At 41.9% G+C, this 18,883-nt stretch overlaps 1 protein-coding gene across 1 annotated transcript; it reads left to right on the top strand.

Moving 5' to 3' along the window:
• The first annotated feature begins 249 nt into the window (after positions 1–249).
• On the top strand, positions 250–16,960 carry LOC115977736 (G-type lectin S-receptor-like serine/threonine-protein kinase At4g27290). The gene is made up of 6 exons (XM_031099756.1): positions 250–1,423; positions 1,552–1,674; positions 15,348–15,505; positions 15,602–15,812; positions 15,946–16,409; positions 16,488–16,960. Exons 1-5 carry the CDS (start codon positions 250–252, stop codon positions 16,182–16,184), a joined length of 1,905 nt encoding a protein of 634 aa, XP_030955616.1. The 3' UTR covers positions 16,185–16,409; positions 16,488–16,960.
• The last annotated feature ends 1,923 nt before the right edge of the window (positions 16,961–18,883 follow it).

The raw sequence follows: 18,883 nt of genomic DNA, 5'->3' as shown, positions 1-18,883 counted from the left end.
AACTTTAAAATGTTGGCAAAGAGGTAGTTCTGTTTGGCTAAGAGCTGCTGGTATTTTGTATAATAGGATGTCTAACTCTGTGCTCTCTGATAGGGTGAGGTAGTTCTGTTTGTTGTTCCCCTTAACCAAAAAAAAATGGACATCTTTGCTTTTGTGTTGTTGTTGTTGAGTTCGAGTTTGCTTCTTTTCTTCTTTGTACTGTCGGATGCTGCTGACGGCATTGCAAAATCCGAATCCCTCACTGAGGGCATGACCCTGGTCTCTAGAGATGGAAGCTTTGCCCTGGGGTTCTTTAGTCCTGGTAATTCCGGCAACCGTTACTTGGGAATATGGTACAACAATATCCCAGTTAGAACGGTTGTTTGGGTAGCAAACCGGCTCAATCCAATAAACGACTCGTCTGGCATGTTGATGGTAAACAGTTCAGGTAGTCTTGTTCTTCTCAGCCAGAATAGAACAGTTGCTTGGTCGGCAAACTCAACAAAAAAGGCCTGGAATCCAATAGTCCAGCTTTTAGATTCAGGAAATCTAATATTAAGAGAAGAGAAGGAAGAAAACCCAGAAAAATATTTGTGGCAAAGCTTTGACTATCCTTCTAATACTTGGCTACCAGGAATGAAAGTTGGATGGGACTTAAAGACTGGTCTGGAACGGCGCATATCTGCATGGAAGAGTCCAGATGACCCGTCTCCTGGAGAACTGAGTTTTGGGGTTGAACTTCATAATTACCCTGAAATAGTCGCAAAGAAAGGCACCGAGAAGTTCTTAAGGACCGGACCATGGAATGGCCTTGGTTTCAGTGGTGTATCAGACATAAAGGACAATCCGGTTTACACCTACGATTTTGTCATCAACAGCGATGAGGTATACGTCATATTCCACCTGATTGAAAAATCTGTAATCTCAAGAGGAGTTTTGAACGAAAATACGTCCTCATATGAGCGCTACATATGGGTCGAAGCAGATAAAAAATGGACCACACTCATTTCTTCACCAGGAGACAGATGTGACACCTATAATTTATGTGGTCCTTATGGAAATTGTATCATTGGTAAGTCACCTATCTGTCAATGTGTAGAAGGATTCAAGCATAAGTCACCAGATACATGGAACCCAGATGAGTGGTCTAAGGGATGTGTACGCATTACCCAATTGAGCTGCGAGGATAAAGATAAAATTGGGTTTGCTAAATTTGTTGGGCTCAAAATGCCAGATACCACGTATTCCTGGATGAACGGAAGTATGAATCTTAACGAATGCAAAGTCAAATGTTTGAACAACTGTTCCTGTACGGCTTATGCAAACTCAGATATTAAAAATGGAGGAAGTGGCTGCGCCATGTGGTTTGGGGATCTAATTGATATTAGACAGGTTGCAGCTAATGGGCAGGATGTATATATTCGAATGCCTGCTTCAGAGCAAGGTAATAGGCCTATGGTCTTTATTGCTCTTTAATTTATATTTTTACATGCCATTGAAGCTATAATCTTTGTTGTTTCCATCTATTTTAATGCATTATTACTAAAATATTTTTGCTTTTCTTCTGCAAAGTCAATCATAAAGAGGAGAAAGACAAAAAGATGAAGGTTATAGTGATAGTTGTGGTTGCAATTGCGGTCGTTTTTGGCGTGCTCTTCATTCCCTACTGCATTAGCAAAAGGACAAAAGTCAGAGGTAATATTTCTTTCTCTGACCCATTTGGAAAAGATAGTTCTAGAATCTGTAGTGTACCTTTGGATTGTACTGAAAATGAAAGTAGACGCGTGTTTGTGTTTTTAGTGTGGATTTCGTGCACTGTTTATGGAATCTGTAAATACTTTTTTAAGCAAAAATAATTTTAAAATTGAGTCCCATGACACTATTTACACACTTAAAAATTATTTTGTTACAATGTTTTCAATTTTCAACGATAAATGCAAGGACGGACCCACTAAGGGGCAGGGGGCCAGTGCCCCCACCACCACCCCCAACCACAAAAAAAAAAAAAAAAAAAAAAAAAAAAAATTTCTTTGAAAAAATTTAGTATATTGGAAGACTCATATTCTAGAGTTTATAGTTGGCCCCCCTCAAATTTTTGGATTGGTCCAAATAGCCCAAAAGAAACTAATCACCTAACCCTTTCTTTGGGCCTGTGGCCCCTCTATAGTCTAAATACAACACAATAAAAAATCTACAAATCACTAATATCATAATTCAATTATTCATAACCAAAAAAATCTCATAGAAAAAAAAATTCCCTTACGGGAGTGACAATAATTTATATGACTTTTTAATTGATTTATAAATTATGGGAAAGTCAATTACAATATTTAAATTTTTTTCAAAAGATAAAATGCAAAATTCTTTTAGAAGCCAATATTAATGATGTAGCATTGCCAACTCTTAATATTAATATCCCAATTTTTTAAAATCCACAAAAAAAGTTTTGAAAACTTCATTAGTATGATTTTTAGTTGCATTCAAAAGTATGGTGTGGGGATCATTCGGTTGATAGGCCCATAGGATTCAGAATTGGTTGAGGATTGTTGGGCCAGTGGCCCATCCGAGGTCGTGCACCCGTCCGAGGACGCCATGCTCCTCGGCAGTATGCGTCCGAGGACGATCGCGTCCGAAGACGATCAGGACGTGGTCTCACCACGATCAGATTTCAGAAGTAGGTCATCTCAAGGGGTAGAGTAGCCGACTAAAGATGAAAGAGATAAGGCAAACAAATATCTGAAACTATAGCTGCCTCCGCATTAATGACCTCTCAACCAACTCTCTGGCCGCATTAATGTGGAGGTGATACCTGAGCAGTAGGGAAGCAGCCTTACAGCTGCCCATAGGAAGTTCCAGGAGGCGCCAGATGGGACAGAAAGAAATCCCCCGGACACAATCTACACGTGTTCGGTGAAGATGGATCGCGAAGGGGAGTATATAAACTAAAAGAGGGAACATGAAGAAGGGGATCGAGAAAAAAAGGAGAACACACATAAAACTGAAGAGAAAGAAGGAAGAAGAAAGGAGAGAGAGAGTAACACTAGGGACTTAAGAAAAGACGTTGATTATACCAACAAAAAAGAAGGAAAACATGGTATGGGCTTGAGAGAAAATCTTGGAGGTAGATACCACAGTTAATCTAGCTCTTTACACCCACGCTCTACAAATCATGTTGTCTGGGCCTTTTACGTACGAACCCAATACTGTTTAGGTTCGTCACCAAATCGTGTCCTTACAATTGGCGCCGTCTGTGGGAAGAGCTTGTATTAGCTTGTACAACCTCCGACACAACGTTTTCGATGGAAGGAGTGGAACTGCCTCACCCCGCAGCGGGGCTGCATCAGGGTGATATCAGCCCGCATCAGGCGGAGTCAAGGGGCTCTCAGCATGATGGTCCTCGAAAAAGTCCCGAACGGAGGGAAGTCCAGGAGGGGAGCATACATACTACCCACACCACGAGAACCCGTACACGCGGGAAGAGTCACGTTTCCCACGTGAAGCATGATGGGGATCTGCAACGTGAAATTGCAGACTTGAAGAGAGAGTTACGTCATGCACGACGGGAGCGTTCCCCACCTCGCTCCGAACTATCATCCGGGGAGTCGGATGGAACTAGTTACAGGCGGAGATCGAGAACTCCGCAGAGGGAGACTTTCTCCTACGAGGAGGAGCGTCGCCATAGGCGTAGGCGCAAAAGTCCAACTAGTAGGGGCGTGGGAAACGATGCCATGAACAAAGCCTTGAGTCAAATTTCCAGGTCACCCTTTACAAGAAGCATAGATGATGCTACCCATCCTCGGCGGTTCAATCAACCTACGTTCTCTCTGTATGATGGCCATTCGGATCCGGTGGAACATGTAAGCTATTACAGCCAGAAGATGGCTATTCATTCCAGAGATGATGCCCTGATGTGCAAGATTTTTCCGTCGAGCTTGGGCCCGACGGCGATGAGGTGGTTCAATGGCTTAAGGGCCAACTCTATTGGATCTTTCAAAGCACTGACCCAGGCTTTTGGTGCTCGTTTTATTACATGCAGCAGGACTCCTTTGCCGCTGGGGTCCTTGTTGACCTTGTCTATGCGAGAGGGCGAGACTCTCAAGAGTTATTCGGATAGGTACTGGGAGATGTTCAACGAAATAGGAGGGAAGAATGACGCTGTGGCCATAACTACTTTCAAAGCCGGCCTCCCAGCTGATCACGACTTGAGGAAATCCTTGACGGGTAAACCTGTTACCAGTGTGCGCCAACTGATGGACAGAATAGAGAAGTACAAAAGGATAGAGGAGGATCAGTTTCAGGGGAAAGGAAAGGCCAAGATGATCCCTCAGGAGAGGAGGGATTTCAGGTCGGATCGTTATAATAACAACCGACCAAGGCGGGACTTTGTTGGCCAGTCGGTCTCGGCAGATGCCCAGGTCGTTAATGCGGTATTTCGGGAGCCTGTTCAGCAGGTTTTGGAGAAGATAAAGGACGAGCCATTTTTCAAATGGCCTAACAGGATGGCAGGAGAGCCTACAAAACGCAACCCGAGTTTGTATTGCCATTACCATCAGGACCATGGACACACGACAGACAACTGCAGAAATTTATGGGACCATTTGGAGCAATTGGTCCGGGAAGGAAAATTAAGGCAGCTCTTGCATCACTCTAGTGGAAGGGCGAGCCAAGCAGGTTCCGAGGTGCGTGGGGATGCTTCATCAAGCCTCCCTCGGGGAACAATCAACGTCATCTTTGCGGCCCCAGGGAGGACTGGATCTTGCCCCACCAGAGTGTTGTCGGTGTCCCGATCCCCGGCTGAGGATCGTTCTCAAGCATGGAAGAGAGCCAAGAAGCGTGTCTCCTTGGTTTTGGGTTTTTCAGACGAAGATTTGGAGGGAACCATACAACCCCATGAGGATGCCTTGGTGGTAACGCTGAGGATCAGTGGGTACGATGTCCGAAGGGTGATGGTTGATCAGGGAAGTGCAGCGGATGTGATGTATCCGGATTTGTACAAGGGGCTTGGTTTGAAACAGCAGGACTTGACAACCTATAATTCCCCTCTGGTCAGTTTTGAGGGAAGGTTAGTCATTCCCATGGGACTAATCAGGTTGCCCGTGCAGTCAGGCACGGAGGTGGTGGAGGTGGATTTTATTGTCGTAGATGTTTTTTCTCCGTATACGGCTATCCTGGGCAGACCCTGGCTTCACACACTTAAAGCGGTTTCATCTACCCTGCATCAGAAGGTGAAGTATCCGTCCGGAGACCAAGTGCTGGAGATAGTAGGGAACCAAGCGGCTGCTCGGCAATGCCAGGTAGCGGCTATACTGCATCGGCCTGAGGCAGAAACCTCGGCTACAGCCGATAATGAGTCATAGCAATTAAAGACCCCAGCATCAGGTTTAGACGTACCAACCAATGGGGTAGAGTGTGAAGATCTGGAGAAGGTGACCGTTGCTGATGATCCAGAGAAATTCTTTCGGGTTGGGGCCAAGTTGCCTCTGGAAGAGAAAGCGAGTTTGCTGGAGTTCCTTCGAACTAATGTGGACGTCTTTGCATGGGACCCGTATGAGGCTCCAGGAGTAGACCCAAATTTTATTTGTCATCGACTCAATGTAAACCCTGCCGTTCCCCCTAGAAGGCAAATTCCTCGGCGACCATCGAAAGAGCATGCCGAGGCAGTCCGAAGTGAAGTTGCCAAGCTCAAACAGGCTGGGGCTATCAAAGAAGTCTTTTACCCCCAATGGCTGGCCAATACGGTGGTAGTGAAGAAGAAGACGGGGAAGTGGCGAGTGTGCGTGGATTTCACGGATCTTAATAAGGCATGTCCCAAAGACCCATTTCCTATGCCAAAGATTGACCAGCTGGTGGACGCGACCGTGGGCCACCCTAGAATGAGCTTCTTGGATGCCTTTCAAGGGTATCACCAAATACCGTTAGCCACCGATGATCAAGAAAAGACCGCTTTCGTGACCCCGGTTGGGAACTACCATTACAAGGTGATGCCTTTCGGTCTGAAAAATGCTGGATCTACCTACCAACGCATGATGACGAAAATGTTCGAGCCACAGCTGGGCAGAAGTATTGAAGTTTATATTGATGACATGGTGGTGAAAAGCAAGGTAGTGACTGAACATGTGGAGGACCTCACTAGCATCTTCGGGATACTGAGAGAACACAGGTTGCGCCTGAATGCTTCGAAGTGCTCCTTTGGAGTAGGCTCAGGAAAATTCTTGGGGTACATGGTGACCCATAGGGGAATTGAGGTTAATCCAGATCAGATTAGGGCTATTAACAGTTTGCAAGCGCCCCGGAATCCAAAGGAAGTGCAGAGGTTGACGGGGATGACAGCTGCGTTAAACCGATTCATTTCCAGGTCAGCCGAAAGGTGTCGTCCTTTCTTCCGTCTGTTACATAAGTGGCAGGGATTCGAATGGACCGAGGAGTGTGTTGAGGCGTTCCAGCAGTTGAAAAATTATTTATCCAAACCGCCGATCATGTCTAGCCCTGAAGTGGATGAGATATTGTATGCCTATCTGGCGGTAGCTCCACACGCAGTCAGTTTTGTCTTGATGCGAGAAGACAATGGCGTCCAGAGGCCGGTATATTATGTAAGTAAATCCCTCCATGAAGCGGAGGTGAGATATCTGTCGTTAGAGAAAGCCATACTGGCGGTCGTCCATGCGACACGTAAACTCCCACACTATTTTCAAGCTCACACTGTAGTTGTTTTGACCCAACTGCCTCTCAAATCCATACTTAGAAGTGCTGACTATACCGGCAGAATTGCCAAGTGGGGAACGATTCTGGGTGCTTTTGACATTAAATACATGCCCCGCACCTCTGTGAAGGGTCAAGTACTCGCCGATCTAGTAGCGGAATTCGCTGAATGCCCTGAGGAAGTTAGTAGGAGTCAAGACCACATGGATGAAAAATCGGTTGGCATAATATCCGCGCCAGGAGGGCCGGTATGGAGGATATACGTGGATGGGGCCGCAAACCAACGGGGAGCTGGACTGGGATTGGTCCTGATATCTCCCGAAGAGGTCATCATTGAGAAGTCGCTAAGACTGGGGTTCTCAGCTACTAACAATGAATCAGAGTACGAAGCTCTGATAATGGGAATGAGCATGGTCCGTAAAATGGGTGGAAAGGCAGTGAAACTGTTCTCAGACTCGAAGCTGGTCGTTGGCCAGGTGACTGGAGAGTTGGAGGCCAGAGACCCGAGAATGCAAGGGTATCTGAACCGGGTTAGGCATATGCGAACAGAGTTTGAGTCGTTCGACGTATTACATATTCCACGAGGCGAGAATACCCACGCGGACTCCTTAGCGACCCTTGCCACCTCCTCAGCACAAAATTTCCCACGGGTAATTATCGTGGAAGACTTGCATACTCCCACTTCACCAGAAAAGGAGATTTGCCAAGTTCGCCAAGCTAGTTTGACGCAGTGCTAGATTGACCCTATATTAAAATTTCTCGACAGTGATGTGTTGCCCGAAGATAAGGTAGAAGCTGAGAAAATACGAAAGGGAGCACCTCGGTACTGGTTATCCGAAGATAAAAAGCTATATAGACGGTCCTTCTCTGGGCCATACTTGCTCTGCGTGTCTCCCGAGGCAGCAGAATTAATTCTGGAAGAGTTGCATGAGGGTATTTGTGGAAGCCACACAGGAGGAAGATCCTTGTCATGCCGAGCACTAACGCAAGGTTATTGGTGGCCGAATATGCAGAAAGAAGCGCAGGAGTACGTTAAGAAGTGCGATCAGTGTCAAAGATATGCTCCGAATATCCACCAACCTGGAGGAGTTTTTAACCCTCTCTCAAGTCCTTGGCCCTTTGCACAATGGGGGCTAGACATTGTCGGCCCTTTTCCTAAAGCTATAGGAAACAAGAAGTACCTGCTGGTTGGCACAGACTACTTCACCAAATGGGTTAAGGCTGAACCCTTGGCGAACATCCGGGACATAGATGTGAAGAAGTTTGTCTGGAAGAACATTGTTACGCGATTTGGAATCCCACGAGCTCTTGTTTCGGACAACGGGCTCCAGTTCGATAGCAATGCCTTTAGGAAATACTGTTCAGAACTGGGAATAAGAAACAGATATTCCACTCCAGCTTATCCGCAAGGCAATGGGCAGGCTGAAGCTGTTAACAAAGTCATTGTCCATGGGCTTAAGAAGAGACTAGATGACGCGAAAGGAAGATGGGTGGAGGAACTCCCACATGTGCTTTGGACGTACCGGACAACGCCCAGGCGTTCGACGGGAGAAACTCCTTTCTCCATGACCTATGGAGCCGAGGCCGTTATTCCGCTGGAAACTGGATTCCTGACATTAAAGACCAGTGCATTCTCTTCGAGTAATAATGATGCGATGTTGGAAAAAAGTTTAGACCTGATTGAAGAACGGAGGGAAAGCGCGATGGTTCGGCTAGTTTACTACCAGCACAAACTCAAGCAGTGCTACGATAGCAATGTGAGGATGAGGCCGTTAGCCATAGGTGACCTGGTGCTGAGAAAGGTCCTGGGGCCCACTAAGAATCCAATCTGGGGAAAACTGGGACCCAATTGGGAGGGACCGTATCGAATTACTTCTGTAGCTGGAATAGGGGCTTATTATCTAGAGGATCTAGACGGAAAACCTGTACTCCATCCTTGGAATGTAAATAATCTCAGAAGGTATTATTATTAGTAAAGAAGTTTTAATTCAAATATTCTCTTTTAACTTACGTCAAATATGCATTCTATGAGTTCCGCATCCTGTCATATCATACTGAATTGTTAAACAGAAACTGAGTTATGCCAGGTCCTCGGATCGCAAACTTAGTGGAAATTAACATCCTATCATACTGAATTGTTAAACAGAAACTGAGTTATGCCGGGTCCTCGGATCGCAGACTTAGTGGAAATTAACATCCTATCATACTGAATTGTTAAACAGAAACTGAGTTATGCCGGGTCCTCGGTTAGCAGACTTATGCCTCCGGATCGCAAACTTAGTGGAAATTAACATCCTATCATACTGAATTGTTAAACAGAAACTGAGTTATGCCAGGTCCTCGGATCGCAAACTTAGTGTAAATTAACATCCTATCATACTGAATTGTTAAACAGAAACTGAGTTATGCCGGGTCCTCGGATCGCAAACTTAGTGGAAATTAACATCCTATCATACTGAATTGTTAAACAGAAACTGAGTTATGCCGGGTCCTCGGATCGCAGACTTAGTGGAAATTAACATCCTATCATACTGAATTGTTAAACAGAAACTGAGTTATGCCGGGTCCTCGGATCGCAGACTTAGTGGAAATTAACATCCTATCATACTGAATTGTTAAACAGAAACTGAGTTATGCCGGGTCCTCGGATCGCAGACTTAGTGGAAATTAACATCCTATCATTCATACTGAATTGTTAAACAGAAATTGAGTTATGCCAGGTCCTTGGATCGCAAACTTAGTGGAAATTAACATCCTATCATTCATACTGAATTGTTAAACAGAAACTGAGTTATGCCAGGTCCTTGGATCGCAAACTTAGTGGAAATTAACATCCTATCATTCATACTGAATTGTTAAACAGAAACTGAGTTATGCCAGGTCCTTGGATCGCAAACTTAGTGGAAATTAACATCCTATCATTCATACTTAATCGTTAAACAGAAACCGAGTTATGCCAGGTCCCAGGATCGCAAACTTAGTGGAAATTAACGTCCTGTCATTCATACTGAATTGCTAAACAGAAACTATGTTATGTCAAATTCTTAGACCACTAATTCGGTAGAAACTTACCTGCTAAGTTGTGCATTGAATTATTAAATGGCAGAAAAAGTGGTGATGAGTCTTTCTAAATCATAATCCTAGTAAAAGTAATGCCTTATGAACATTCGTTAAAGAGTCAGAAAGAGAGAGCTTCAAATGCAAGATTGGCGTACAATGAAAGAGGCGTCTGAAATAAATCCATCCAAAATTACGACGACAAAGTAAGTAAGTGTAAAGATAACTTAGAACCATCAGAATGATAAGAAAGTAAGCAAGAAAGTCCTCTATTAAGTGTCTAAATTAAAATTACAAAGCAGTTTCTATCTTTTTACTTTTTGATGATGCCCCCAGCCGATTGAACTGTGGAGTCCAATTTTTGTTGAAAACCCTGTGAGACCGTATATGTCTTCGAAGCAGTGATGGATTTGCTTGGGGAAGCTCCTGGAGAGGAGGTGCGAGGTAAAACCTCCTCGCTGGGGTTAATAGCTGGGGCTGGAATATCAGCTTGGTGTGGTTGAGGAGCTGAGGGGCGTATCGCTTCGGGGTAGTATACGTTCTCTGGCTTACGTAGTTCAGATGAGGCTTCAACCCCAGCGCGGTTAAGAGCCTCGCTCCAGGTTCTCGCACAGAAAATACGGCAAACCTCCGGAACTTCGGCTCTTAACGCTTTCTCAGTTTCAGCTATCCCGATTTCGTAGCCCCTCTGCTCGGCTTCATCCTTTGCCTTCTCAGACTCGATTTTTGCTTTCTCGACTTGTTCTTTAAGCTTTTCAGCTCTCTCCCTTAACCTCTGAGTTTCTTCTAGATGCTTCTTAAGAACAAGAACTTGCTCCTGAGTCTTCTTCAGTTCGGCATTCGCCTCACGCAGAAGCTTGGCTTGTTCCTCGGCCTGCTTCTGGTAGCCTTCTGATGACGATTCAGCACTCTTGCGAGCTTCTTCCTCGACCTGTAGCTTTTTCCTTGCGACGGTTAGATCCTGTTCAGATTTGGACAAGGTTTGAACAGCCGTTACCCTTCTTTTCCTTTCACCATCTAGCTGGTTGGAACAAGCATTGAGCATCTCATCTAGCTTGAAGGTATTTTGGATGATCTGCAAAAAATAAAAATAGAAAAGGGGGGGGGGTGAGTTAGTGTTATAGTTAATGAAAAATGCGCATTAGTAAGTAACGGTCACAGAATGAAACAGTATAAAAGACAGCTTCTCACCATGCCCAAATATCGTTTATTGTCAAGGACGAGTTGATTCTTCCTCACATTCTTTAGCTCAGCCATATCCTTTGGGAGCAATAAGGCCTCCTCTATGGCCGAGGCCACATGACACCCTATGCCGCCGTTATAATCCCTTACAGAGGCATCCTCTCGCAGGGGTTCCCCACCGAGCATAGGAACTGGCAGCCATGCTTGTGAATCGGGATGTGGGGAATCGGATTTCTCTTGGCCCCGCGTAGAGGGCTGTCTGGTTTTCTGCTGCTTCGCCGCTCGTTGGATATCTTCCTCTCGAGTGGGACGGGATCTGCTCGCATCTGCCACCCCCTTACCTTTCTGCTCTCTGCGCTTCTCTGGCTCGGCAATGCTTGGCGGTGCTGTTTGCGAAGATGATTGAGGAGGGTGGCGGGGGACTGGAGGAGGAGACCTGGCTGGAAGAGATGAAACCTGGGATGGTACTGTTTGGGCAGGTGCAGACTTTCCCTGTTGACCTCCTATCAGCTCCATTAGGCTTTTTTGGGGTATCCTTTTTACCCCCATCTCGTCAGAACTTTCCTCGGGGTTTGAGGGCTGATCGAAAATCTCAAAATCGTCCGTGGATTCCGATACTGTTACAACGGTTTGCTTGCTTTTTTCCCTTTTCCTTCTCCTATTGGTGCCCTTTTTCTTGAGGGAAGGTGAGGGTAAAGAAAGCCCCGCTGAGACGCTGGCCACGGAAAGAGGTTCTGTGAGAGGTGTGTGTTCGGGAAGTGGAATACCCTCGGGGACAATGAATCCTTCGTAGGCAACACTGATACGGCGAAGCCGAGGATCGCGTGCCCTAATCACGCACTTCGGCGCCTGAAAGCCAAAAGAAAGGGGGGTATATCCGAGAATTAAATGTGCTGCTCGTAGTTGACCATCAGCCTCGTTCACGTATATTTCAGCTCTCAATAATCTGTCTAGGCTCGCTTTATTGACCAATCTGAGATTGGGCTTTGTGTAGCGTCTATCTGCAAGACCGTTGATTTTAAAGTTAAAAGTTGTGAGACGCGAAAATAATAAAGGTGATTAAAATGTGATTATGAGCTAAGTAGCATAGGTCTATAACTTCGCACCCACCTGGCGTTCCCTCCACAGTCGGGCAAGATAGACCATCATGCCATTCCCCAGAAAAAATGAGGAAATCTTCTTTTAGGTGCTTATTTGAAGTAGGGAGGCACTGAATCAACCTTACTTCAGGATATCTCGACTTGAGATAGTAGTCCTGGTCAGCTAGGCGGTGAAGGCTGTACACCCAATTCACGTCGTGATGGGATAGATTTAGACCCATTCTCTGATTCAGAGCGTCTATACTTCCCAGAATCCTAAACATATTGGGAGCGCATTGGGTGGGGGATAGCCTAAAGAAATTAAGGTAACCCCTAGTGATACTACCCATGGGGATGGTCATCCCTCCTTCAATAAAGGCGATCATGGGGATAACCACTTCCCCAGTTTGCCTGGCGTCAACCCACTCCCCTTGGGCCGCATACCTCATCCCTACCGTTGGTGGGATACTGTACTTCATGCGGAAGTTTCTAATGCCCTCCTCGGAGTCAACGAGACACCGAAAGGGATTCCTCTGCTTCCCCATTTTTTTTTTCTTTTTTCTAAAGAAATTTAGTAGAGAAAAAACTTTTTGATTTTGAATAAAAATGGTAAAAGTTTCGAGAGGACTTACAGGTTCAAAGGAAGGACCTCGGACAACGTACGATTATTTGTAGTCGCCAGGAGAACAGTGAAGACAGGAAGAAGGCAGGTTCAGTGTATAGGCCTTGGAACCGCGTAACCATTAAGGGTAAGGTACAGGTTTAATCTGGGAACGCCTTTATAGTCATGTGAAGATTGTGAGCGGCGAAATTCCCGCTCACAAAACAAGAGAAGCCCCCTACCGTTCGATTTGGATCTAACCGTCGAACGTGGGAGACAAGGGAGTTGTCAGAATTTAATGCTGCCAAAATCGGGGCGCTGAAGCGTCAGGGGCATGCCCCGAAACGAGCACAGGTGCAGGCTCATGACGTCAAAACCCACCTTTTCTCCTGAGGAGTCGAAAAGTAGGATTTTGAGGGGCTATTGTGGGGATCATTCGGTTGATAGGCCCATAGGATTCAGAATTGGTTGAGGATTGTTGGGCCAGTGGCCCATCCGAGGTCGTGCACCCGTCCGAGGACGCCATGCTCCTCGGCAGTATGCGTCCGAGGACGATCGCGTCCGAAGACGATCAGGACGTGGTATCACCACGATCAGGTCTCAGAAGTAGGTCATCTCAAGGGGTAGAGTAGCCGACTAAAGATGAAAGAGATAAGGCAAACAAATATCTGAAACTATAGCTGCCTCCGCATTAATGACCTCTCAACCAATTCTCTGGCCGCATTAATGTGGAGGTGATACCTGAGCAGTAGGGAAGCAGCCTTACAGCTGCCCATAGGAAGTTCCAGGAGGCGCCAGATGGGACAGAAAGAAATCCCCCGGACACAATCTACACGTGTTCGGTGAAGATGGATCGCGAAGGGGAGTATATAAACTAAAAGAGGAACATGAAGAAGGGGATCGAAAGAAAAGGGGAACACACATCAAACTGAAGAGAAAGAAGGAAGAAGGAGGAAAGAGAGAGTAACACTAGGGACTTAAGAAAAGACGTTGATTATACCAACAAAAAAGAAGGAAAACATGGTATGGGCTTGAGAGAAAATCTTGGAGGTAGATACCACAGTTAATCTAGCTCTTTACACCCACGCTCTACAAATCATATTGTCTGGGCCTTTTACGTACGAACCCAATACTGTTTAGGTTCGTCACCAAATCGTGTCCTTACATATGGGTTTATCATATTGGTGAGTTGGTCAACGTGATAAAATCAACATTTTTATTCAAATTACCCAAAATTTGGAGATCTGAAATCCTCTTCTTTTTTTATTCTTCTTCTTTGAAAATGTTAGAATATCATATTGTAACTTTCAACTTTTTTTATTCATATTATTTCCTTCTTGACTTAAATATTTATGGTAATAAAATGCAATTGTTTTGCCTACCATGATTTTTTTTTTTTAATAAACCATGTCACTGGAAATTTTTTTGGTTCATGCTTTGCCCCCCTCCCCCCCCCGAGTTCAAATCCTGGTTCCGTCCCTGGATAAATTGTATCCAAACAAACAATTAATTGAACTTCTAAAAACGTATAAAGCAGCTAATAAGATGTTGAACAAGAAAAGCTGTGAAGTTTTAGCCATTTGATCTTAAGAAAAGTAATGGTAAGGAATAAAATTTGCAAAATATTGGTAAGGCTAAAATATATTGTGGCCTAAAGCGGGGGAAACAAGAGGTTGACTCAAGCTAGTAAATATGGATGGGCTGAAATTTGCTTAAAAAAAAAAAGATGGGCTGAAATGGCCCATTGAACGAGAATCACAAAAAATAATCTAAATCTTTGTTTTGATTAGGATTATAACCATATATGTAAACACCAATTTATACTATCTTATGCAAGATTTCTAGTAAAGTTGGAAAGGCAGAAACTAGCACAACACTTTTAGTGAAAAAACCATGCCTTTCATCCATGAGCTTTCTTGAGAGAATCCTAGTAGTTTTATAAAATCTTGTGATCCAAAGCTCAAAACCACATAGCATTTCTTCTAGTGAGTTGACTGTAGATCAAATATTCAAGGAAGTACCTTAATTTGAGTGCACCAAAGGTTCTAGTTAATTTACATAGACCTGCCATTCATGAAGGAATCGAAGAAATCCATATAGGAAGAAGCTCAAAGTTTTAAAGCTATTGTGAGTCGCAGAAGTTATCTATTGGGAAATTAAAGCCAGGTACAAATTTTTTTTTTTCAAGACTGTAAAACACATCCTTTTCTAGTTGATTGCCTTAGTGGGAGTAGTTTACACATATAGTCCTTTTTCCTTTAGAGAGTTCTCCATAGGTTTTTCACTTCAGATCATATTACAAGTCTATTTGAGAATAACTTATTTAACTGAAATTGTAAACTTTTTACTGAAAGTATTGTAGATAAAGTTAAAAAATAGTTGAAATAGTAAAGTAGGATCCATGAATAGTATCAAAAAGTGCAATGGGACCCATGAATAGTATCAAAAATAAACTAAATAGTAGCAAAAACAAACCAAATAGTAAATAAAAAAATAAAAAAAACATACTTTTTAAGCCAATGTTAAACACAACCTACGTGTCTTATGCGTTTATAGTTTTATTTTATTTTATTTTGCTTTATGACTTGGTCACTTATTGTATTTTGATTATTGATATTGATATTTTGGATCACCTAAGAAATCAAATAATAATTTTGTTTTGTAATTAACCAGTGGGTCTAAACCGAATTTAACAATTGCCCTATTCTTATTTCTTATGTATAATGTGAAGCCCATCATGATCTTAGCAGGGAAATTGGAGAATAATGTGATGGTAGACCAGAACATTGAAGGCCAAAGTGAAGATATGGAGGTCACATTCTTCACCCTAGCTACCATAGCCACTGCCACTGACAATTTTTCAAGTAATAACAAGCTTGGTGAAGGTGGCTTTGGACTTGTATATAAGGTAACTCTCTAGCATGCTTTTATAAAGATCACAAAAAAAGCAATTCTTACCATACTCAACTTCAATAAAAAACTACTTGCATATTTGAAATTTCAGGGTACCCTAGTAGATGGAAAAGAAATTGCTGTAAAAAGGCTTTCACGGAGTTCTGGACAAGGATTGAACGAGTTTAAAAATGAAGTTATACTAATCGCCAAATTGCAGCATCGAAATCTTGTTAGGCTTTTGGGCTATTGCATTGAAGGAGATGAGAAAATCCTAATCTATGAATATATGCTCAATGGAAGCTTGGATTCCTTCATTTTTGGTTTGAACTTCTCTAAAACAAATAATTTTTACCAAACTCCATGAAAGTTTTCATTGTTATTTGAAGAAATTCCAATTTCTTGTTTCATTATTCATGTTCAACTTAGTATTAACATAAATGAGAAACTTTTCAGATCAAACAAGAGCTAAAGTTTTGGGTTGGTCTATGCGCTTTAACATTATCTATGGGATTGCGCGAGGGCTTCTCTATCTTCACGAAGATTCTAGATTGAGGATTATATATAGAGACCTCAAAGCAAGCAATGTTTTACTTGATAGTAAGATGATTCCAAAAATTGCTGACTTCGGTATGGCTAGAATTGTTGGTGGAGATCAAACTGAAGGAAACACAAGACGAGTGGTTGGAATTTAGTACGTATTCTCAACATGTTTTATTGTTGACATTTTTTTAATCAAATATTTTAATGCTTAATGATGTTTTTGCAGTGGTTATATGGCACCTGAATACGCAATTAATGGTATATTTTCAGTAAAATCTGATGTTTTTAGTTTTGGAGTATTGTTGTTGGAGATAATAAGTGGAAAGAAAAATCGAGGTTGGTTCCATCCAGACCATAGTCTAAACCTTGTTGAACATGTGAGTTCTCAACAAATTTCATCCTCTATCTTACATATAATGATGCAAATAATGATTGAGAATTTTTAAATATTTTAGGCATGAAAATTATGGAAAGAAGGTAGGCCTTTAGAACTGATTGATACTTTCTTAGAAGACTCTGGCATCCAATCGAAGATTATACGTTGCCTCCATATTAGTTTCTTATGTTTGCAACAACATCATGACAATCGGCCAAATATGTCATCTGTGGTTATGCTATTGCACAGTGAGGGTTCATTACCTGAACCCAAAGAGCTAGGTTTCTTTGTAGGAAAAAAATCACCTTCATCAAGCAAGAACCAGTCACCCTCAGTCAATGAAATTACTATTACCATGTTAGAGGCTCGATAGTCAAGCATCATATCAATTGCATTGTATAACATATCTTATGATTGATATTTTTCATCTATACATTTTGTAAATTATACACACTTGTATTCTCCATGTATGTGATATTAGTCTTATTTGAACTTTAAAGGTTTATAATGGCTTCTACAATACTATATAGGTTTGAGTTTGGGCCAAAAGTTGCTCAGAGACAATTAACTTTTAATATGCTTAAATATGAGAATTTGATGATCTTTTTCCTTATCTTTCCCACTATAATGAATTTCTATGTGAAAATTGTTTCATTTGTAAGTAGACATCCAAAATTTTAAAATGGACATAGATTTGACCCAATTTGGATTTGAAATGAATGAGATGTAGTTGTTTGAAAATGACACACTTAATATTGAATCTAAGAATGTAGGTTGAGTAAAAAGAATCATCTGTAAACACCTCATTTTATACTAGTTAATAATCTTTAGTTCTCGGCTCCAATGATGATCTCAATATATCAACAAAGGTTAATTGAAGTATTCTTGATAATTTGGAAGTAATTCCAACTAAAAAGTGGTCCAAATTGCTTTGAATACAATTCCGAAAAAGGCATAATGTATTCTTGAATATGATAATCAAACCAGGCCTTATAATTAGATAACTCATCCCAAAGTTTTTTAAGCCTAGTAAAGTAAGCACTCAAAGTGGAATAATCTTGAGCAAGAAATGAGATTGCCTTCTAAATCTGAAAGATTCAAGGTGCATTCCTTTGTGCAAACCTCTCTTGAAGATCCAGCCGTACATCTCAAGCTGTCTACATGTAAATAATCACACTGGAAACTACGTCTTTAGAAATAGAATTGAGAATCCACGAGAGCACCATTGTGTTGCATCTTATCCAACGACTGAAAAATGAAAATTGGACAGTATTCATTGGCATATTGTGCCATTGACAAAACCAATTTTAGTCTTGGCTGTGAGAGCCAAGACTAAGACATGTGATTTCACTAGCATAAAATTATTACTTCATTTTCTCTTTAAATGTAAAAAGTGTTACAACCCTTTATCCAAAGATTAGTCATAAACCCACACGATATTTGTAAGTTAAATTTGTTAGTTAAATAGTGCATGTATTTTTTAAAATATTTTCTATTTTTACAAGTTTTATATAATGGTACACATTTGCATTCAACAACAATACATATATATAATATAATTTAATAAAAAGATTTAAATGGATTAATTTAAGGTTCAATTAGTCCAAATGGATCAAAGTGAACCAAATTGGACTAAAGTGGACTGACTAGGACCGAATTGAACTAAAGTGGACTTAATTGGACCGAATTTTACTAAAGTGGATGAAATGGGACCTAATTGGACTGAATGGGACTGAAGTGGATAGAATGAGGTTCAAGTGCACCAAATAGGACCAAAGTGGACCGAATTGTACTGAAGTGGACAGAATGAACAGAATTGGATGGACTGGGACCGAAATGGACCAAATGAACTAAAGTAGACCGAATGGGACGGAACTATACTGAATGGATCAAAATGTTATATTGATGTGGTTTAATAGGAGTATAGCAGTAATAAATACTATACTTCGGCTTATAGATATTATATAGATATAGATATTAATATGGATTTTAGAGACCATTAACTTCTTATGTTGCCACTTTTGAATAACACAAATGCATCACCTTCTAATACAGATTTAAAAAAAAAACATTTCTAAAAAAAATAAAAAATAAAAAATAAAAACATTTCTACTTCACGACTCACACCTCCTCAGAGTCTATCCAATTGTCCAATCATAGATCACATTCTGAAGCTTAGTAAAAAGATAACCATGCACAAGTATATATTTAAGCCACTAAACCAATGTTTATGTGTTGAGTTTCTCACAAGTGTATTATCTTGTGGCGCAAAGGAAAAATGCCTTGCCATTAAATTTGAGAATTAATCTGTGATACGATGGGTTAAATGTATCAATTTTGAGAATATATGAGTCATAGAATATATATATATATATATATATATATATATATATATATACACCCTCTAATCACTTCATCAAATTTAATTAAAGTTTACTAAACTGATTAACATAGCTAAAGGGAACTAAACACTGA

This window comes from Quercus lobata, chromosome 2, assembly GCF_001633185.2.
Source record: "Quercus lobata isolate SW786 chromosome 2, ValleyOak3.0 Primary Assembly, whole genome shotgun sequence".
Classification (NCBI taxonomy): Eukaryota; Viridiplantae; Streptophyta; class Magnoliopsida; order Fagales; family Fagaceae; genus Quercus; species Quercus lobata.
This window is presented reverse-complemented; position numbering and strand designations above follow the sequence as displayed.